Source organism: Toxotes jaculatrix, chromosome 21 (assembly GCF_017976425.1).
Source record: "Toxotes jaculatrix isolate fToxJac2 chromosome 21, fToxJac2.pri, whole genome shotgun sequence".
Lineage (NCBI taxonomy): Eukaryota > Metazoa > Chordata > Actinopteri > Toxotidae > Toxotes > Toxotes jaculatrix.
Window position 1 is genome coordinate 14,830,070 of NC_054414.1, and position 23,082 is coordinate 14,853,151.

General features: G+C 41.9%; 2 protein-coding genes across 3 annotated transcripts in view; one reads left to right on the top strand and one right to left on the bottom strand.

Moving 5' to 3' along the window:
* dock1 (dedicator of cytokinesis 1) overlaps positions 1-23,082 on the top strand; it is a 160,369-nt gene that overhangs the window by 64,308 nt on the left and 72,979 nt on the right. The gene's annotated exons all lie outside the window — the stretch shown is intronic.
* On the bottom strand, positions 5,374-22,715 carry LOC121200995 (inhibitory synaptic factor 2A). Its single transcript, XM_041066541.1, has 3 exons — positions 21,484-22,715; positions 15,456-15,527; positions 5,374-5,557 (listed from the first exon to the last, which is right to left on the bottom strand). The coding sequence occupies exons 1-3, from the start codon at positions 22,713-22,715 to the stop codon at positions 5,374-5,376; spliced, it is 1,488 nt and encodes a 495-aa protein (XP_040922475.1).

Here is a 23,082-nt window from a genome sequence, read left to right on the forward strand (position 1 = left end):
TAATGATCAATAAGGTTAGTGTGAATTTTTAACAGCTACGAGACCCAGTTAGTGCTGCTAGAAAAGTCGTAGCTTTCTAATCAGAGGACTGTTGTTGCTGCCTCTGGATACTGCTGCCTACTCTGCAGGCAGATTGCACGTTGCTGCTCACACACCACACCGCAGCCAACCACCGACCTTGTTCTTCTGAGTGGCAGCCTCTTACATTTAGATTTATGCATTAACGTTCTACTCTGCCTCCCGCCTCTCTGTCTCTCTCTCTCCCTCTCCCCCCTCTCTCACTCTCTTTCCTTTCTCCTCTCTCCTGGTGGTGGTGGACACAGAATGTTGATGAGAATGATCACAGTGACGGCTTGGGGGTGTCAGTTTTGTTGTGTGTTGTCACTGCAGTGCTACGCCTGTTGGCGATTGAGACACACAGCATCGCCACACATTTGCATCGCCGGACATCCAGGCAGGCTGTATCTTTATATTCATGTCCACTCTCACACAGGTTGAGACGAGTCCTTGTGAATACATTTACATTAGGAGTGTAGCAGAAACATTTTGGCTGTCCCTGCTGAAATTACAAAGTTCTACCTTTACGCCCTTGAATCATTATTACTTCCTCTAATACAGGCTTCTGGATGAGCCTTGCAGATAAACATGGATCGAAAGCTGCAGCTGGAAAAATCTGCATGTTAGACAAATCTAGTCAAACCAGCAACACAAACCTTTATGTTTCTCTTAGTCTGCTATGTTAGCCATACTGACATTTGCATATTTAGTTATGTATTGTCAGCAAACACCTACATGTCTAAGTTAATAGTGTGATATACCTAACAGACCGCAAGAGAAATTGGATACATTGCTAGACCGCCACCTTTACCTCAATGTTGACTAAATGACCCATTGAACTTTTCATAGCTGAGCTGAAGTTTTGAGGACTAACCAACAAGGCGTTGTGGTGATATTTGGCTATAGTTCTTCACGGTCATCCTGCTGATATTCCTGCAGTGTGCAGAAGGAATGGAGTGGAAAGCTGCAGTGGAAGGACTCTGCGTTATTGATTGACAGTATGGGGCTGACCAGCTATAGGGGCTGGAGCTTTTTCTTTGCTGCATGCGCTCACTGACTGAATACAGTATATATTGCAGCACAACCATCTCAATGACATCTAATCAGATCAGAGTCCTCTCCTGTATCTCTCTGTATCACTCACTCTCTGTGTCTCTCTGTCTTTATGTCTGTTTCTGTCCAAATATTTCTCTTAGTGTATATTGTCTCTTTCTTTCTCTCTTGTCTCTTTCTCCCTCTTTCTCTCTCCTGCTGGCCAGACTGCTGCAGAGCTCTTGCAGAAAAGAAGCATAGTGAGATATGGCACTGCATCATAATGCCTCAAACGTGCACTTATCACTCATTCATGCACCTCTCCTCTCCTCTCTTCTCCTCTCCTCTCCTGGGCCGAAACTTTGACCAAGTGTCCTCTTGGGCTTATTGACCCTGCAACAACTCATGTCAGACGTGTGCTCACTGTTCAACACTGTGTGAAAACTAGCAGGACTCACATGTTGATGCTTGTCATCTTCAAACCACAGTGGATTACAGTTAAAGGGTGTAAGAATGGGAGATTTGAAGCTGCACTGGGCATCTTGTTTGTACCCTTAGTAGTGTGCTGTAAACATCCACTGGAGGGTAGCCTTGTAGAGATGGCTCTGTTCTGGGTAAGAGGAGGGGGGCAGTGTTGCCCTCGAGAAACACTGGTTCCTGGAGCTTCATGCATCTGTGTGAGGGTGACTCTGCATCTCTGGGGCATTTACTCAGAGCTCTGTCCCCAGTTTACCTCATGGTTTCACCTCACTGCTGTTCTACACCAACATCAGGCAGCTGCATTTAAGCACACCAAAGCGCGGGCATGCCCCAAAGTTCCTAGACGGCATTAAAGTAAGGATGGTAAGGGCAAAAACTGTGCTGTGAGTGTAAGCCTTGGATCAGAAGCAGGTTCTAAGGCAGTTTGACTTTGTGGACCAGAAGTCCTTTGCTGCTTATCCCCTGGTTGTATTCTGCTCTCGTGTTGTTGCATCCTGCTACATCACAGAGATGCAGGGCTGATTTTATGTGTATTTTCAACCTCATCTCCTGCTTTTCATCACATAAATTTGTAGAGTTGATTGTTTTGTATACAGAATTTTGAAACCATATGTCGTAAGTGAACTCCTAGATTAGTTTTCATAAGGTTGGTTCACCCAGATAACAAAAAAACATATTTCTCCACTTACCAATAGTAGTTACGCATGCAGATAGTTTTGATTTTGTTTGCCCAGGGTTTGAGATATCTGTCCCTGAGATTTTGGTTGCAAAAGCAGTAAAATAGAGATGCAGGAAATCTTGTTTGTGGTGCTCTCCACAATAAAAACAATCAGCAATATCTTTCTAGAAATAGTGAAAATTCACAAACTCCACAAACCTGGGTAAATAAAATCTGAACAGTCTGCTAATGACTTGTCCCACTATACCATTAGAGGAAAGTGATATTTTATATATATATATATAAAACATCAGGCAGTACGTTTTTTTTGGTATTCTGGGGGAACCATACCTTTAATTGGGATTTTAAAAGTGAGGAAAATAACAGCTCTGCAAATGATACTCGTCTGCTTCATACTTTTAGAGCTCTGTAGATGTCTGTTTTTATTTTTCATATTTTGCATATTAAATATCTTTATTTTTTCTTTTTTTTTTTGAAAAAACAGTATAAAATACACAGTATTGCACATAATAAATCAATTGCACTTCTTTAAGGTACAGATAAACATCTACTTCTCTCTTGATGCTACAGTATAACTATTGAAAGAAACCGACCTGGCATGTACAAGAGTGGAGAATTACATGTAGCCAACAGAAAGTAGCATGTTGGAGCTTGTGAAGGTCAAACCAGTGATATCTAGTAGTTTGGTATTGTTGTGACAGTAGATAAAGGTGTTTTTTTTTTCTTATGCCCTTGAAACCACTTTGGCGAATTTCCTGTCTTCTGGGGCAGTGTTTTTGGCTTTGAGAATGACTTCAGGTTTCTGCTCCTTCAGGCTTTGTGAAATAAAGGGGCAATATGTAAGTACTTCAGTTTAAAACATTCCGAAATTAACTCAAAATTATCAACAGAATGTGAACGAGTAGCAGTTCTGATGTTTTGGTTTCAGAGATACCTGCTGATGTTTGCATGCTAACCAGCTAGCCCTCTCCTGTCCCTTCTCATAATACCACTTTGCGATAGTGAGTCACTGTAGCATCTAGTCTGCCCATGAGAGGATGAAAAAGTAGTAACTGTGAGAGGGCTATAAACCTGTGTTGCATCCATCCTCTCTTGGCAACATTCCTCTGCTCTTTCCCCAAGCTCAGCTATTGATGCTGGTGCTCTATCTGCTCTCCCTCATGTGGCTCATCCTCTACTCCTGCCACCGCTACATCTTCCCTGTCTCTCTGCCTGGGCAACACAAATCATTGTCGTCACTCTAACAATAACCAAAGAAAACAAGCCACCAGTTACATAATCAGATTGCAAGGTAGACTTGTGTGGAAAATATTATTCCCCAGTCCATGTTGGTTTGGCACGCAGCACGCTCTCATGCGCACCCCAAATGACTGAATGGAATTTTTGGCGGCTCATGCAAAGAGTGCATTTCCTCGATTCTTACAATAGGGATGGACACCTCAACTCTCCTGCTGCCCCCTGTTTGTTTTGAGTATAAATTTGACAGTTGGTCAGTTCTTACACATTGCCCCTTTAATATTGTCTTCTTTCAGATATTGGCTGCTCTTCCACTCATTAAAATGGTTTTAGCCCTATTTGATATTCTACTATATATATATATATATATATATTTATATATATTAATGCTAATATTATTTTGGCTGTACATAGTCTTTGAACCCTGTATGGACTTACTTTTTTACTTTACAGTCAAATAGATGGGAATTGATGAACGGAAGCTACTAATTTAAAAAAAAAAAAGGGGAGGGGGGGGGTGAAAAGAAAAAACTTTGTCTTTCTCTTTAAAAAGTGTTTCTTGAAAAGCTAGAAAATATCCTGCAAAACCTGAAGGTTGTAAAAAGCATGCAAGGCTACACGCCTGCCACCCTGCACTGTAGAAGCCCTGGTTGTGAAGAGAAGTGGCACATTCAGTCTTTCTGGCTTGGTTTCAGTAGCTGTTGTAGTAGCTGATGCAGGATACTGCAGCAGTACAATCAAATCTATATTCTTTTACTCCTCACATGTGCTAAGAACCAACATTATTTATTATATCTGTGTGGTGAGCCAGAATACTTGTTTTACAGTGATGAAGTTTGACAATATGGGTTCCCTCTTTTCTTTATGGTGTTGACTTTCAGTGATCATATGTACTGTGAAGTTAGTAAGAACTAGGTTGGATGTATGAAAGGGAATAAAGAATCAGAAACTATTTACCACCTGTGCATTTTAGTTTTTGAAATGCACAGCCCCCTTCACTGCAGCTCAAATAAATATATTCCACTAAACCTTAAAGTGAATGTATATAGATATATATTTATATAGAAAAAAGTACATTGACGTCTAACTTTGCAAATGTTCTTAAGAAAATAATTGTTATTTATTCATTCTTTACTTCAAAGTCAGTTGATTCAAGGAGACATTTTAGCGATGGATAGAAAGTTGATCACAGAATTCCAATAAACATCTCTGACTTCTTTTTCCTTTAGGTCTCTTCTTTAGATATTATGAAAGTCTTCAATCTGTCATAGTTAGTAGGTGATCTACATGTGTGAGTCAATACTCAAAATAGTTCTTTTTAATTATTCTGAAGAAAATGTATCCTGAACAGTGTTAATTGTGCTTATGCTGTTGATGTACACCTCAGAACATTGTGGTGGAACAGCCAACCTCTCCTGGAGGCTGGGAAGAAAGACAAAGTCCCGACTGGTGATTAGAAATGTGACAGTCAGTGAATCAGTATCATAGAATAGGACCCCGTGGACGTCAGCTAGAAAAATATATGCAAATAGACAGCGGGAAATCAAATTCGTCTTCTCACCTTGCTGATCTTCAAATATGTTGCCCCGGTGTAATTTCACACCCTGTTTGAAGAAATTAGTTCAAAATAACTCTGAATCCGTTTTTGGTAAGCATGACATTTTGAATTTTCCGTAGAATCCACACTTGTGTCCCTTTACACATCCTGTCATCTCTGAGAAGGGGTTCAGTGTCCAGTAGTGGAGCTCTCCATGAATACTGGTTGCTAGGTCTACAAAAAGCCAAGGAGATGTGATAAAACAGAAGACGATGGATAAACCAAACCAATCGACCAGACGGACGCATAAATCCTGTGAATCAGTAGCAGGGGAAGAGACCCTCCTGTGTTTTCACAGGAACCAAAGTTTCCAGCGAGCATGCTTCTTGGAGTCAGCTTTGGACTTGCGTTTTGGGGTGGAGGTGAAGGCCTCCTGGGGGTAAGGCAGGGGGGCAAAATGGGCGTCCTCTGTTGGACAAAGCCTCTTCATCAGTGGCTGCAGCTTGTCCTCCTGCTGCTTGAAGTCCAGCTCCACGCTGCCTCAAAGAAACAGAGATACACAGTCAGTTCAAACACTAGCTAATTGCTGAGTGCAGGCAGTAACACCACCTCATCCATGTGCTGTTACGATACATACTAAGTAACATATACTATATTTTATTGTATTTTAATAGAAAGCCTCCAGTTTTCCCGTTTTTCTATTGCTTGTCTTAATTTGCAGTTGCTGCTTGCTGCTGTTAATGCAACCCAGACGCTGTTTTCATGAGTCACATTAAAGCCCACTAAGCAATAATAATCCCTGCCATTTTCAGTAAGACTTTTATTGTGAAATATTTGCTGAATTGATCAGAATGAATAAATCAGTGAGTAATAACTGTATTTCTCTTAAACACACAGCAATGGAATGGTGGGTGTAACATGACTGTGTTATTGTGTATTTATCACCTGATTCATATAGTTCAGGTACCACTTGTTTCATTTTTTTGCCCCCCTTGTTTTATTTTTTCCCCCGCTTTTATTCTGAACTAGCCTTTACTTAGAGCAGGCTGCAGACCTGACCATTATATGCATACTGGCTTATATGACACATTTAACCGTGTATATTCTTCCTTCACCAACCCTGAAACCACTCAGGTTTCTTTTCCCTTCACGCTTCTTTTAATCTTGACATGTTTTGACTGCCACATTTCCCCTTTAACCATATTAAGTATCTGCGTTGTGGCCTGTTCTCACTTGACCCCTGCACAGGCATCTGTCGCAGCACTGCTCAGCCTGGCAAAGCGACCTAGATTTCTTGCTTACTTCATCCTTATTTCCCAGTAAAATCTCCCAATTTAGACTCTTTTTGATTGCATCTGGCTGCACACTTTGGCTGCTGCCATTTTTTTTTTTACGTGTATTATTATCGTGATTCATAAAGCAAGAGGGAAGCCCATTAGTATTTTTCCCAGTGAGGAGTGCTCGGTCACTGGAGGAGAAGTTGAACCGAAAATCATTTGCTTGCTAAAACTGAGATCAGAGCCTGGGTATTGATGTGAGCCTTTTAGGATGTTAGTTTATATGTATCATGATTCTTTGATCCCTACACAATATCACAGCATCAGCAAAAGGTAATGAGGATGCAGAATGATTCAATTTGTGGGTTTTTTTTTTGCACACTCGCACACATACGCACGCAGTCTTTTCCTTCTCGGTGTACTCCACGCTTCCCCAGGGTGCCAGGGGATTTATCTGGACCAGCCATCATTGTAATCCCACGCCCGCGCACATCTGACTACTAGGTACTGCTGAGTGAAACTCAGATTACAGCCTCAGCTGTGGTTAAGTGTAGAGGGACTTAAATCTGCTAAAGCTTCCTCCAGCCACTAGCCTGAGTTGGGCGGGTGAGCACTCTGACAGACAGACTTACATAATGGCAACACGATCCACCTCATGAATACTGCAGTCTCAGTCTGTCTGGTAGCACGCAGTCGTTTACCACTGTGAGAGATTATGCAGTGTCAAGGTGAGCTAGGCAGTCGGCTGCCTGCTCTGATTGAAATACAAAGCGTCTGTAATGATCACCTGTTGCAACACTAAGACATCGTTTGATTTACAAAGAGCGACTAGTTTTTTTTAAATCTACTTTGGATAGAATTCAATTACAAACTACTGGATGTTGCTAATGATTGGTTTTCCAAGTGAGCTGTAGGTGCGGATCATTCGCTCTGTTGCATCTCAAAGCACAAGCCAAATAATAGTTTCCAGAAGCTGGGAAAAATCTCAGATAAGGTGTCACAGTAAAATTTGACAGTTTTTATTATGTACGTTGATGGTTTTGGCATTGATTAGAACAGAACAGACGTTAATGTGGGTGTCTGACAGTGACTCAAGTGAACGTTGGGTGCCGAACCAGACACTCAGCACTTTGCATTTATTTGACTCAGGTCTTTACATGGAGCCAAGAACACTGCAGCTATTAGCAATAAATCACCGGCTGTTAATTACCCTGGTATAAATCCACTTCAATTTGTGTGAGGTCAGAGTTTGTTTGTATGCATGCATGTTTGTCTGCATGTGTGCATCAGTGCATACACGTTGGGATGAGTTCGCTCCCGACCTCTTTGATCTGCTGTAAACAAATTGTGCTTGTTTGGTTCATGTAGGTCTGATGAGAATGCTGTCATCGAAACAACTAAAAGAACACATTTAAAAGGGAACAATTAATCATTTGCAATTCTGTTTGGTTTGCCCGAAGCCATAAGTCATTGATAAACTCTGAAAAAGCCTTGAACCAAACCTTAAACCCTGCACACGAAATGTCTGCATTTTTGTCTAGCTTTATTTATTTATTTATTTATTTTTATGCACAGGCTAAGAGATTTGTCCTGAGGTGTCTTGTTCAGCTCAGTAAAGTCTTTAAAATGAAATTTTTGCTTTGAAGACCTAGAAAAGGTACAATAATTCATGCCTTAATGTCATTTCTGCAGCTGTCTTTGCTCAAACCACTCAAAGTCTTTCAGGCATTAAAACTGGTCCAAAATTCAACAGCCAGGATTTTAGCAGGTGCCAGGAAAAGAGACCATATTACTCATTTTTTCATCCTGCTCTGGTCTTCAATCAAAAATTAGAATTGATCTTAAGATTTCACTGACCAGAAGTGAATTAGCTACAGACTACAGTTGGAACCTCCTAGCTCCCCCACACACCCCAGAATGTGGCCCTAAGCCTGCCAATAAGCTTCTCTGATTTCCGAAAAGCCATCTTATTTTGAAGGGTGATTGAGCTGTATCAGCGGTCAGAGTTGGCCCTTAAACAGTCGGCTTTAAATTCCTTCTAGAAACCTTCTGCTATAAACGTGCTTTTACCCGTTCTTGTATAATTTATCCCGCCTGTTTTGTCCTGTCTGTTTTGGATTTTATTATCGTTTTGCTGTCTTACATTTACTGATTCCTTTTGTTGATTCTCTCTTACTGTTGATTTTATTGGTCTTGTGATGTTCTCTAAAAGCACACTGATACCAGTTTTAGATTTCTTTTTTTTTTTTTTTCCCCCTTTGGTCAGGCCCAAGGGAACTGAAGTACACGTGTGAACACAGCCCTCAGGTTCAGGCTCATGATGTATAAGAAGATCATGATGTCTTCTGAAGTCAAACTCAAGTTCACATATTAAACGAAATTCATGGGCTGCAAAATTAACAGGCTCTTGCAGCGCAAATAACTGAAGTAAAGGCGGCATCAAAGGATTCTGTGATCAATGACTGTGTGAATGAATGTGTGTTTGTCAGGGTGTAATGAATGTGTGGTGGTGTCACTGGTGAAGCAGTGTGCTGAGCATTTCATTGTCTTTGATCTTAAAAAAAAAAAAAAAAGAATTAATACTGTGTAGAGTGAAGAGACAGATCTCTCTGCAATATTGGGGTATCTTTGGCAAGTACTGTAGTTTAATCCTGTGTCATTCTGTGTGGGATATGTCACACACACACACACACAGATACAAGATAGCAGTCGCAGGATTTTCCCTGTAAGCCTCTAATACTGCTGAGACTGCTGTTACTCAGCATCCATAGCTACAGGTTATTGCCCTGCTTGCACACACAACCATTTAACCAGATTAAAAAACTATTATTTTTATCGGTACAATCATTAGACGTATTTTTAATGTATGCTCAGAGAGTGAACTGTACATTATCAGTGTATTTAAACTCACAGTACTTGTATAGTAGTCTTTTTGTTTTGTTCATCTCCCGCCTTTGGGTTTGTGTGTTGTTTCTCCGAGAACTGTAGGCTTACTATACATCTATTATTATTATTATTATTTTTATTTTATTTTATTTTATTTTATTTTTTAGCCTTACCCCTCTGTCTTACTAATTACTTACTTAGCTACCTTGCAGTAGATATTTCGGTGCACTTGTATCCCTCTCAACCGTAAATACAGTTCTTCTTAAGGTCAGAGATACTTGGAAGTATTATATTACTCTCATATAAAGGTGAACAAATAGAGAAGGAAACAAAAACTCTTAACAGGAAATATCAGTGTCACGGTTAAGAAAAAGCAACACTGAAAGCTGAGAGGATATGGGGACACTTGAGTCACACCTGTTAAAGCCAACAGTAGATTATGAATATTTTTGTGACAGTATAACAACATCACACTACTTCCACCTCTGCTGCTGAGAGAGGACAGTCATTAGTGGCACTACTGCAAGAGGCTGCTTGATGTTGCTTATCAAGAGAATGTGAACATATGTTATTTTAAGTGTTTTCTGAAGGACACAGTCTCTGTTTAAGATACTGTGCGGTACAATTCTGTAGCGGTGATGTGTTTAATTTCAGCTGTAGATCCATATCTTGAGAAAAGATCTTGAATACATCTTGGCAGTGACCAGGGATTCACCTGTGACAACAGTCTGGAATTAATGGTTCAAACAACGTTGTGAACATTTCAGATTTTAATCTGTGTCCTGACCTTTGTTGCATGTCAATCCCTCCCTCTCCGCCATGTTTCCTGTCAGATTCCATGCTTCGCTGTCCAGTCGAACACAAATGTCAAGATAAAAGTTCACACTTACATCTGCGCTCAAATGCAGAAACCCTGTTTATAGATCTCAGTTTCGGTGTGGAGTAAAACCCTTCTTACACGTTTACATTCCTTGGATGGCACAAGCATGACACATGTTCATATCACTTATCCCACTTGATACCACACGTCATGTCTGATAATGCAGTAAATCATTGTTCAGCTATCTGTTGCTATTAGAGCTATATCACAGTATTTCTTTCTAGGCTCAACAAGGCTCTATAGCTTTATTGTAGTCACAATAAATCCTTACACAGACTCTCTCAGACATCTTCAGCATACGTGGTTGATACATGATGCTCAGAACACAACATTCCTGTAGCTGTTGATCTCAGCCTGTGTTACTTTGTGGAGCTGAGTCTACTCCTTAAGTAAATTTGCTACTCTTATCAAAAACACAGCTTTCAATCTGCCAGGAGAATCATACAAAGTAGAGGTAAAGTGGCCTGTGGCTTGGGAACAAGACAGCAAGGAAACTTAAATGTCACCAATAAAGGGAAAAAAAAAAGTCTGCATATCTTCATTTGAAAAAAAAAAAAAAGGAGAGTGAAAAGATAATCATCTCATCTTTGAAACATGCTCAAAAGGCCTTTTAATGAAAGATTTATTAGTCTCTAACCGGCCCAGTTATCAGCATCTCCTTATGAAACTGTCACGGGCCCTGCTGCGTCACTCCGCATTTTTTAAATTATTTTATTTTTTATTTTTATGAAAGCGAAAAGTGAAGCGTTGTTGGCATTTTCCTGTCCCCTAGCTGCCACTCCCCTGAGTGGGCTGTTGGATCGGAACAAATTGAAGAAGGCACTTTGGACCTTGTCAGTCTTTAACCTCTCTCCCCCACTTGTTCTCAGTCTTGCTTTGTCTCTCTCTCACTCACTCCCACTCTTTTCCTGTCATGTTCCTGCTCTCCAGAAAGTGTACATACAAGAAGAAAAGAAACTCGTCCGCTCCACGTACCACGCCTAACCTCTTACTTGAGCTTATTCATTGGCAGACACGCCTCTTACCTGCCCTTTACCCCATTTTAAACATCTGTGAGTCTTTATCGCCTGTTGTCTCCTTCATCCTCTCCCTGTCTCCCTGTTTCTCATTCTCACCCTGCCTTCCTCTTTGTGTCCTTATCTTCGCCGGGTGTGAATGTGCTCTTCCTGACTGTCCTCACTGTCCCTTCGCACTGTCTGTCCTACCGAGGATCACTCTTGTAGCTATGGTAACCAGCTTGCCACCATGTTGGAAAACATCATTATGCTTTCACAAAAAGAGATATCTTCCCCCAGCAGAGTTGTGCGGTAGGACAGCGTTGCTGCTCAGTAATTTCCATACGTTATAATGTAATCAGCTCTTCAGCCTTTAGCAACGCTTAATTGATTTTCATAGCCTCGCACAATAGATTGGATATTTTTCCTTCTTTTAAATACCCATTTCTTTGTTGTTTTTTTTATTATCTATTTGCGCTGCACAATGTTATTTCAAGAATGTTTCACCATCAAATGGATAGTTTTAATGATCAGCTGCTGCTCCTTATTTTGGAATTAATCGCAAGACTTGCAAGCTAATGACAAAATTTAACCGAGGGGAAATTACTGTAGCCTGTTGTGAACAATAGTAGCCAATGGTTGGGACCGCCGTAATCGGCTTCCTTAATCACAACTACTTAAATCTATCTCCTTGTTTGATCAGCACATTAGCCCATATAAATTCAATGTGAGGAAAATGAGATTACAGGGTTTCTGCGTCAAGACGCATCATGGCTTAATGCCTGTGGTCTTGAAATAAGTGGAATGCATTTCAATTCCACAGCTTTTCTGCACCATCCTGTCTGTCTCATTTTCTTCCTAAGCAGCCTCTTTCTGTGTTTGTCTCTCGAGCTCATTCTCTGACTTCTTTTTTTCCATTCTTCCCCTCTGTCCACCTTTCCCACTAACATATATTACATCACCTGGCAAGTTGGAATGAATTGCAATAATCTTTTCATCCCTCTCTCTCCTATTCTGTTTCAATGTCATGCACGTTGTATTAATCATCGAATCCCCAAGTTCATTTGAACACACACTGTTAGCTGTTAGGAGGAGATAACATATTCTGGAGAACCAGTGAGATACAGAGAGAAAGTTACCGAGGGGGGATGAAAGAAAGACAGCCTGAGTTCAAAATGAGAAGGTGGGACCAGACAAGGACGGAAGACTACAGCAGCTTGTGTATTCCGTTTGAAGTCCGTGCCCATAGACTACAGCACCATATTGATCTGGTGCTGTTGTTATGCTAAGGATGGGCTCTGAGATGATGCCATATACTCTTGGACAAATTGATTATGCTGAAGAGTGCATGGCTGGCTCCTTACCGGGCTGCGTTAAAATGATTTATGGATCCATATGTCCACTCCGGCTACGAGACCAGCTTCATCATAAACACAAGAGTTAGGGGTTTGGCCCTGGCACAAAGACACAAACATACTCAGAAAAAAAAATCCTAATAGATATTATAGACAGCTATTCTTCCCACGTACAGTGTGTTCCTTCAAGTCTCTGCTTTCTATCCTGTGTTCCTCCACCTCCAGAGAGGTTGTTTTCATGGAGATCTAAGTAATTAGATTGCCATTTAATCCTCCTGCCTGTGTGAATACAACTGCTATATTTGATTCTGTGTCCAATCAACACAATTTTCCATGCCAAGCGAGTCTCTCGGGTCAATTTAACAGATTTCAAACATCTCACTTAGAAATTTCTGCCCTTTATCAAGTTGAAACCCTGCCAGGTGTCGGTAAGGTTTGTCAAAAATGAGCTTTCTGTTTTGTATTGAGATTCTGTTTTTCTGCTCTTCCTCCACAGATGAAGCGTTTCAATTGATTGTGGCAGATCTAGGAAGCTAAATGTGGAGTTTTGATGTTAAAGATGTTAACTGTTTGAAAACAGTCGTCATTGTGTGTGCATGATCATCACTGACATGACTTTGTCCGTGATACTTTATATAATATTCAGTCAGTTTGCCTGTGGGGATTTTCAGTTTAGAAAATTTCAGATAAGACAGGTATGTTGGACAACTCACTGGCACATGTTTGTATAATTGGCTCATATTCAAATGGGTACACTTAATCATAGCTTTTATTGCAGCCTGCATTTTGCATATTTTAAATCCTCACTGGAATTTCAGGTCATGTAGACATATAAATGAAACACCTTTCCCAGCACACCAGTGATCTGTATAGGTACAACCCGAGCTGCCAAGAATATCTTGACAAAAAGAGACCTAGAATGGAAACGCTCATATTTTTAAATTTTAAATGTGTTATCACACTGCAGTTTGTGCTTACAGATCCGGAGGGATGGTTAGCAAATGTCTCTAGAGTCTTCAGCAGCTTGCACAGCAGGGCAAGCGCAGTTGGTCTTTACTCAGGCATGCAGAGTGTAGATGGAGGATAGGTAGGCCAGGGGGAGCAAGGCCTTCTCTTCCCCAGAACCAAATCACACAGAGTTAGCATTAAACACGGTGCTGACTAATTTATAACACCAGACGAGCTCCCATCTCAGCAGTCTGCACTATTTCATCCATCCCTTAACCCTGTACCCAACCTATTGCCTCTTAATTCCCCCAAGCCATTCTGTGCCCTTCCAATGTCCTTCACATCACATGCAATAATTCAGCTTACCTCAATTCATCTTTCTGACACTGAAGTGTTGTAAAAGCCACTGTTCTTGTTGTTCACCCTGCGGCTATGCAGGGGACCTGCCGCGATTTAAACACACTCCGCTTTACGACGCGATGCACCTTCCTCAGCTCAAACATCTGAGGGAACAGAGCTGTGCCCCGATCCTTCATTTTCAGGAGCCAGTTGAAGTTTGTCCAGAGGCTTATCAGTTATTGAGAGCAGTAGATAGAAAATGATTTAAATTGCTCTTCAGAGGCGAAATGCCGACTGAGTGGAACTGCAGTGTCCAGTAAAAACAGTTTTATTGATCGCCTCTCACCCTCGTACTCTTTAAATCTGTTTTCTTTCTCATCTTTTTCCCCCTCTTGTTCTTTTTGACTGTTGGAATCATACTTTTTCGTAGCACCAAACAGAAAAACAGCCAGACCCCCATGCGCATATGCACATACAGGTTGTGACATGCCGTTCTGACTGTGAGCAAAGAGCCTGTGTTGGACCTGCAGACTGTCAGTCTCACTGTGTACCACAGAGGAAGGCCCAGGTCTGACAGAGGTGTCAGGACCTGCAAGGCTCTGTCAAAGGTCAGGGCCACCGACTGTGAACTTTGAGCTGATCCCACACAATTTCACATTAGGTCACTGCAACCAGTGGTTATTTTTGTTATATGATTAATCTATGGATTTTTAACCACGATATCAAAGTGGCTCTGGATGACGATGTCGGTCTGTTGGTCCATTACTGTGGTTTATGACTAAATAACTGCAAAACAAATGACATTTCCATCAAACATGTGGTGACCATGGCAGACATTATGCCTGCTCATCATCCGCGTTTTAGTATGCTTACATTAGCCTTTAGCTGAAAGCCCCCACTGTGGAGAAATACATATAGGCATTAGTGTGATTGTATGTCCTGTCTTTAAAGTATCAAATAATAGTAATGAATACCTGTCACAAATTCGAAGAGGCCAAGAAACTAAAGGGATTTTACTGCAAGTCGTGTGTCTGAGCAGCTGGAACCATTCATTTTTGTTACTTACGCTTGATAAGCTCATGGACCAAAATAATTATAATTGATGTCAGTTAATCTTCTGTCTATCAGCTAATCAATCGACTGCTTGTCTCAGTATATTTCACATACATTAACACGTTCACACACGGACTAAGCATGAAATGTTTACGCACACATGCACACATACCTTCATCAGGAGATAACTATGTCCCCCCAGTAGACTGATGACTCTGGACTCACGTCTGTACTGGTTGTCAAATAAATTGAACTGAATTTGAAAGTATGCACAGGCTCAGTTGGCTTGGCAACAGCACACAGTGATGATATTTCATGATGTCTGGGCGGTAATTAATTTCACCTTTCATTGGCCTGTGCTCGCTCACTCCACAGCATGTATCCTCTTTACTTTTCAACCACGTGCCCTTTTGTCTCTGAGTCTAGCTAACCCTACACCTGCTAAGCACCCTTCAGTGAAGAAGGGGGGTGTGAAGCGACAATGGGAGAGTCAAACAGAGACGTATAGATTCAGAGAGAGAGTGCGTAGTGTAAATGTCACACGTCCCCATGTGCTCATTACCAGCATCCACATTAGTCTTGCATCCCCTGCCCCCTACTTTCCTCTCTGCCGTCCCTTTTCCACCTGTCCTTTCTCCTTGAGGGAAAAAGGACAGGGCACATTTGGATCATCGTGTCTTTGAAGAGTAATGGCCACTAACCTGTAAATAATGCATGCGCTGTTCCGGCATGTGTCACAGTTGGCCGTGTCCTGTCCGGTTCGATAGGAGAGTCTGTGGGGAAGATAAGAGTCGTGAATGAGTAATTACAGGACTTGTTAAGCTGCTCCCTCACACCTTCCTTTCTCATCTTGTTTGTCATCCCTCGTTAGTGAGACCGAAGTAAATGAGGGTGATGAGGAGTCACGCTGCCCTCCTGAGTGGCCTGTGTCCGGCAGGGAGGGCAGAGAGAGCACTGTGTCGGCCATTAGCTGTGGTTGACTGATTGGAGGTCAGATAAGGCAAAGTGGTGCGCAGGATGAGTTTCTGGGCTGCACTGAAAGGTAGTTTTCATCATGGACTTGTCAGGATTACAATTACACTACAGATGTCCTCATGCAAAAAAAGGGTGGGATGCATCTAGTGATTATTTTCATTATTTATTAATCACATGGTTATTTGTTGTATATGACAGGCAAGAAAAATGCCTGAAAAATGTCTTAAATATTTTTTTCTTTGTTGGCATGAGCAGCTCCCTCTGCTCCTCTATTATTAAACTTTTTAACTCAGGCAAGAGAAATCCAACCATTGATTAATCCATTCTGTTCAGGACAGCATTGTAAAGCATACAGTAAGAGTTATCTTCGATATGAAAACCTTTTTTGTATTTATTACTTTTGGGGTGGGTGGGTTGTCATTTGGAAATGAAATGGGTCCTCTAAGCAGATAAAATTTGACTGTTTTGTTTAGGACAGCAGCCCCTTGGCTTTTCACAGTCAGCCTGTCTTAATTTAATTGTGATATTGATTCACTGAATTCACATTCAAACCCATCAATATCCTTTTATATTGCATCCTGTGTGTCCTGAGATTGTTCTATCATCAGTTGTCTCTGCGATAAAATATTGTCATGAACCAAGTTCCCATTATGGATTGGTATTTCTCAAGGGGCAGCTAAAGACCAGGTGATGGCTCTGACTGGGACTATTTGGTTACATGCTTCAAAGGCTCAATGGCTTTCTTATTGGATTAGCATGTGGGAATGAGCATATTGATTGACAGTAAGTGTTTCCCTTTGTAATTAATGGCATATCGCAGTGGAGACACCGTGGACTCACTTCACCCATGACATGGACACGATGGAAATCCTGTCTTGGTTGGTTTTTATGGTTATGACCTGCATTGCTGCATCAACAGAAAGCAATCCTGTAAACCTAGTACAGATGTCAGGTGTTTTGTAGCTGTTACTCTTCCAGGTAGAGTCCTTCATCAACCACTGTCTTTCACAGTCAAGCAGTTATATGGACTCACACATAGCAGCTACTAAATACAACCATCCTCCTACTAAAGAAGATTTTAATTTGATGGAATCATTTGTAGGTGTCCCATGTATTTGCTTATTGCCTTCGTCTTACCAATGTCTCAAGTATTACCTTGGCAGGTAGCTTTGGTTTTTCCCAGGTTTTGAGATGTCTGCCTTCACCTCATTATAATGGAGGTCAATGAAATTTCATTTACGGTGCTCAAAGCAATGAAAGACTACATTAAAAAGAATGAACAGCACAGCATGTCTTTCCAGAAGCAGTGTTCTGGTTTCTCTGGACTATCCACAGGCCTCAGTGTGAAAACTGAAAACCTGTTCACACTGTTATTTACAGAAGTAGGTGCACTGTTTCTGGAGAGGGATGTCACTGTTGAATTTTATAATTGAAAGTCCATTTAGGTCCATTCTATTGTCACCGAGGCAGAAATCGTTGTGGCTAGATACTACGAGAAGTAAGTGAAAGGGTATTTTCTTTATTTGTTTTGTCTTTTTTTTGTAATTTGGGTGAATTGACCATCTAACAAGCTATCACTGTCATAAATCAGGGTTTCTCAAGTGAACATTGCTGAAAAAGCCACTCGATCCTTCTCTTTGAGATTAATGTGCTAACTTTAACATTTAGTCTCTGTCTCATCTTTGCAGCAGCAGAGACATTTTTCAATTCTCTCTCAGGAGCTCTTGTCACGCTGCCCATAAGGTGCGGCACCAATAAAAATTAAACCGCTATCATAAATTTACCCTCCTTATCTACTCCTCTATGTGCTATATGCTCTGACAGGTATATTACAGGTGTTGATATCAATATTGTTATTTAAGGCTGCACCGACAATGAGGTAATGGGGAGAATCTGAGAAGAGGAAGAGGATGAGTGCAATGATATGAGGTTTACTCGAAGCTTGGGTTAATTGTAATTAAGTGACTTGCCATTGGAGAGGGGGAGACAGTGCAGTGGGGAAGGTCACGGCCACCTTCACTTTCCACCCAGATGAGCCGATCGATAAGTGGGGTGCACAGGCAACTGGATCACATCCTTTGAAAAAAAACACCCTTATTCTCTCTATATCTCGCCCCCTCGCTGTCTAGATCTTTCTCCTCCCCCATCTCTCATCCTTCCCCACCCCTCTCTCACACTGAGTTGATAAGAAAAAATAAGAGAGCAGAGCTAATTTTGTCAGGCCTCCCTGGGGAGAGTGAAGCCAAAAGTGCCATTAACAGTATATTTATCCACCCTCTAGCACCCCTTTGTGCTACTAGGTAAGCTCTCCCAAAGGTCACTGAGTGGGTGGGAGTCCAAAGGCATAAAAACATGCACACATACAGACTAGCAACAAGTCCCCAAGAGTGTGATTAATTTGGCCTAGCCTGCCAGCACTGGCTGATGATACAGCAAAATTATTTCTGAGCTTTGTGCTGTTGGATGTAACCAGTGATGTACTCTAGAACTGCATCGCACCCTTCACAGTGCGCTGTATGCTCTGGGCATGGATGTAGTTGAGGGATTTGTGTGTGTGTGTGTGATTGAATGCATGGTGTGTGGGGACATTAGACAACTCAGTGTGCTCTCAACCTGAAAATGAGGTAGCCTCATCCACGGTGACGCTCTCACTTATTTTCTTTCAAATTCTTGATTTCTGTCTGTTTTCCTCTTTGATTGTCTCCGTTCTCGTTGAGCAGCAAGCTGGGAGAAGTTGTTTCAAGTACCTGCAGTCTGGAAAACCCTCTTATTTTCTGCACAGACGATGTTCGGTAACTTGCAATTGTGTGGCTTGCATTTCTTGGACAGGTATAAAACTATCCCAGTTGAATCATGATTACAAAGGATGAGTATGTTAGAAAATATCTAGATCTTTGTAAAAAAGATCAAAGGTACAAGTCTTTGTACATAAAGACTCTGATTTGCAAAGCTGACTGGTTTCTTCACCATGAAAACTTTGACTGAGGTTTCATTTTGTAATGGAAATTTAGAGTGCTAAAACTCACTTCAGGGACCAGCGATTCCTCCAGCTTTTCAAATCTACCCTACAGCTCTTTCTCCTTCCTTTCCTAGTCCACACACTTGTTGCCTTTCCTCCTGAGGTCACTCAGATCAGGGGAATAGTGCAGACATAAAAGTGAAAATTTGAGGATGATTACTGTGGCCAGTCTGTAGTTGAAATGTCTTTTTGATCTTGGGTGAATTTCACTTCTGCATTTTGTTTCGGCAGAGATCAATGGAAGAATACTCTCCTATCAGATTTTTTTTCTTAAATTTCTTTTCACTTTGCAGCATATGTGTGCATTGTATGTGCTGCAGGATTGTGTTTTTTTCTGTCTCAGCACATTAACCACGGAATTTCAATTTGTGTCTTAGCAGCATGTCATGAACACATGCGTAGTGATAAATGCACATACCGCTGCATTTCCTTCCATGAAAAATGAATGTCGTACAACAAGCAGTTATATATCAGATGTAATTGCACTCACAATTCATCTATAGCCTGTGGGCACTCCTATTTGTTGTGTCAGTGACATTTATGTAAGGGGAGCATGAAGCTAATGTAGTGTGACTAAAGCAGCATTAGAATTTTTGCTTGGCTTACTAGACATCCAACTTTGGGAATTGGAAATATGTACAGAAGGCCACTGTGCTTGTGTAGAGAAGTAGAGGTTCAGTTGGGCTTAGATGGATTACAAGGGGCTTATACTGCTCACTGACTTTAACTAAACGTAGGCTTCTGAAATTAATGTATGGAAACACAATGTGATTGTTTCTTTATGTATGTGACCAGATGGCACCAATAAACAGTACTCGCTAATTTTCATTTACAAATTCTCTCCTCTCCTCTCCTTTCCTCTCTTCTCCTCTCCTCTCCCCACCTGCCACTTTAGACACATCTGATAAGCCAGATGTGCTTTGCAGCACATAGGAGATGATGGCTCCCCACGCTGCACCACATGTTCGCTTACTTTTTCACTCACAACACACTTTTATGAGTTTGGTGATAAAGAGATTAAGGCTGCCTTGTGCAAGATTGAAAGAGGATAATTGCCTTTTTAGATGGTGTAAACTCAAACAGTTGTAAGATCTGTTCCTTGCTCAATCCTTGTTGAATAGGAGTTTTACCCTGTCGTTCTGTCAAGTTGATATTGAGAGTTGCTTTCATACACTTTCAAGAATGTGTACTTGTGTGCTTTTTGGTTATAATCCTGATAGCTGTGTGTATGTGAGTGTAATTCTCGCAGGTTTTGAACTAGGTTGGCATGATGTTGATTATATGGATTTTCTCTCTCCGTACCTTGCCACAGTGCTGGTCAAAACAGATAGGGATCTGAGTGGTGAACCCCAGCAATTCACTCAACAAATTGGCCATTTTGTTTGCCTCATCCCTTTGGATAGACAATCCTCTATTTCAGCTGGCTAGATGCTATCTGCAGCCCTTTTGTATACACTCAGTATCCATTGAACAGTAAATGGCTTTTTCACAGGCCATGGCTTTTTCAAAGGCCTTGGACTTACTAGATAAACATTATGGCGTGCAGCTGGATAAGGCCAATTGTTAAATGTCTAGTTTAGTATTTTCCTTAATCGATAAAACAACTTAAAAGTGTCTCTCCATAATTTGATGCTCTCCTTAGAAGGATACTCCTTTTTCCAGCATAATAATAATTAAGTTCCCATACTGAGTTATTCAAATTTGACTATTAGTATTCTTATTATAGTAATTCTAAAGGAAGCTACAGGTTGGCACAGGCTGCATTACAGCTGATATTGATCTCACACATACTACACACCTTTCACTGGCTGAATTAGTTTCATCCAAAATTACCGAGCACATGTCTGACATATCCTGGTCTGGCTTTGTGATTACATGCATAGTGACAATGTTTCACACAACAGGTCATCAAACCACTTGGCCTAAATTGAGTGAGCTGATAAATTCATGAATACATTCTAAATATATTCTGCAGCAGCTCCAGCATATCTGGAGGGAAACCGTCATAAAAGGACACTGTGCTGTAATAGCACTGCGGGGCACATTCAGGTGAAAGACACATCATCCCGGCTACATGCCACTGTGATCTCTTTTTCAGCACTCTTTGGGTGGTTCAGACAAGGCTCTGCTGAGCAGCTGTCACACATACAAGCTAGTCCCAAAGATCTAGAAATTACGTGACACATCAAGAAGGTACTTTTCCTGTTCATGCTGAATCATGAATGTGTTCTGTTTCTCTGATGTTTCTCTTTGGCTGAACCCTGTTAACACCAGACCCTTTTTCACTGATGATTTGTAGATTTGTGGCATTTCTTTTTTTGCCTGTATGCATTTGATACGAGTATAAAGTTGGGAGGCACAGATGCAGTTCACTGGATCAGTATTGGCATCGATACTGACCTCACAATATTAAACAGATGAGCCGCGATGTGACTGAAAAATTCAGTTTTTCCTCTATTCATTTAGTCACAGTGAACAGTTTTTCGTCAGTTTTTAGTACCACAACAACCTCTGGCCTCATGTTACCTTACATAAAAATGATTTCAGTGAATTCCATGCAGTGAGCAGTACAATTTTTAAATTAGAGAAAAAGAGAGCACTGGTATTGCATAAGTACTCCGTATTGGCAGGTACCCCGAGTGGAGGTATTGGAATCGGTGTCAGTAGAGAAGAAGTTGGATGAAAAGTTGGACAGTGTAAAGTGCAGGCAGTAAGATGACTATGAGATGTCTTACCCCTCTCTGTGGGCCTCCCCCTTCTCCAGTTCCTGGATGACCCCCAGCAGCACCTTGATGGTCTCTTGGCTGGAGCTGATGAGACTTTCCATGGCCTGGAGCTGTGCTTTAACATCCCTGTCCTGATTCATAGGCACTATTTGCTTACAGGCCTCCTGTGTTTGGTCGGGCGGTGCCCCACCAGCCTCACCTCCTCTGCAGGGTGACAGAGGCTCCTCCATGCCCCTTAGAGGCCGAGCAGATAACTGTCCTGTGTGACACTGTGCCTGTGTTGTACAGCCTCCACTGGAACGTGGTAGCGTCTCACTCTGCAGCCCGTTGAGCTGCAGGCCTTTCTTCCTCTTGCTCCGCACAGATGGACTATCCAGGCACTCCACCTGCGTAAGGGAGTTCCAGGCAATGGGGCCCGTAACCTTGGAGGCCCTGTCCGGCAGGGTTCGGGACGAGCCCTCCTCCAGATTGAGCAGCTGCCTCTTGGCCGAGCGGTCTGAATCGGCCTCCCTGTGTTGTAATCCTGTCCTGGCTTTGGACGGGACACTGCAGAGCTGATACTCTGCCTGTGCTACGGCTCCACTTCCTCTCGATGTGTCTGCAAGGCAGTCTGTGTCTGCAGAGCAACTGAGCAGCAGAGCGTCAGAGCACAGGCCATCAGGTGCAGTGTGCTGCTCCACTGTGGCAATGCACTCATTAGTATGGAGCAGAGCCCTGGTCCTCCGGACTCCGCTCCCCCCGCAGGCTCCCTCCTCCTCCTCCTCATCTAAACCCCGCTCAGCAGCCTTGGTCTGTTTCACCTCCATGACAAAACCGTTATTCTGACCTTTATATGTTTCCACGGCCGCCACGTCTTTAAAGGTGTGGCCTTTTTTGCGCTCAAAGGGAAAGGTCTGATAGCGTTTCTTCAGGTCAGGGGACGTCTGCACGCCTGTGCTCCTTGTGACGTTTGGAATGGATCTGCGGGCAGGGACGGTCATGTACTTGCGGTACGCCACTTTGTATGAGATCGGCTTGCCACCTTTCCCTGCTGCCTGCAACTCCGCCTCCCTTTGCTCGTTCTGTGCCTCACAGATATCCTTGAAACGAACTTGCAGGGCCTTGTTTCTCTTCCTCACCTGTCGACTGGCTTCCAGGGAATACTTCACCTCCAGTGCCAGCGAGGTGGAGGGCAAGGGCGCTGCCTCCGAGTCAGACTCTGAGTTGGTGAGCATGCATTTGCCACCCTCCTTGCTCACCATGTTTCCTAAGAGGCATGGAGAAAGATGCTGTGTTAATCATTGGTAATGAATGGCTTAGACAAAGACTCTTGCCTTACAACTCACTGAACAGAACACACATGCTTTCTTAGCTTTGGGGGTAGGGAGGAACTTGTGCGATTATTTAATGAATATCAAATTTAAAAAAAAAAAAGCGTTTATCAGACACTTGTCATTATGCATGCCAAAAAGCATAGCAAATGCACATTTTAAACATTGAATATATAGTAGGTTTTTTAAGTTTGAAACTAAATGTTTGATGATGTGGTCTAAGTCTAAGTTTCTGTATTTACAATATATTTACCCTTGAAAGAAAACCCTTCCATTTCCTTTTTACTGCCATTTTCAC

Bases quoted from the DNA above. Each gene is read 5' to 3' on its own strand.
- LOC121200995 (XM_041066541.1), bottom strand. From the start codon at position 22,715: ATGGTGAGCAAGGAGGGTGGCAAATGCATGCTCACCAACTCAGAGTCT. The intron at 15,528-21,483 runs GTAAGACATCTC...TCTTCCCCACAG, and splicing joins GGGGAGGCCCACAGAGAGGG to ACTCTCCTATCGAACCGGAC. The intron at 5,558-15,455 runs GTTAGTGGCCAT...TCTTTGAGGCAG, and splicing joins AGCGCATGCATTATTTACAG to CGTGGAGCTGGACTTCAAGC.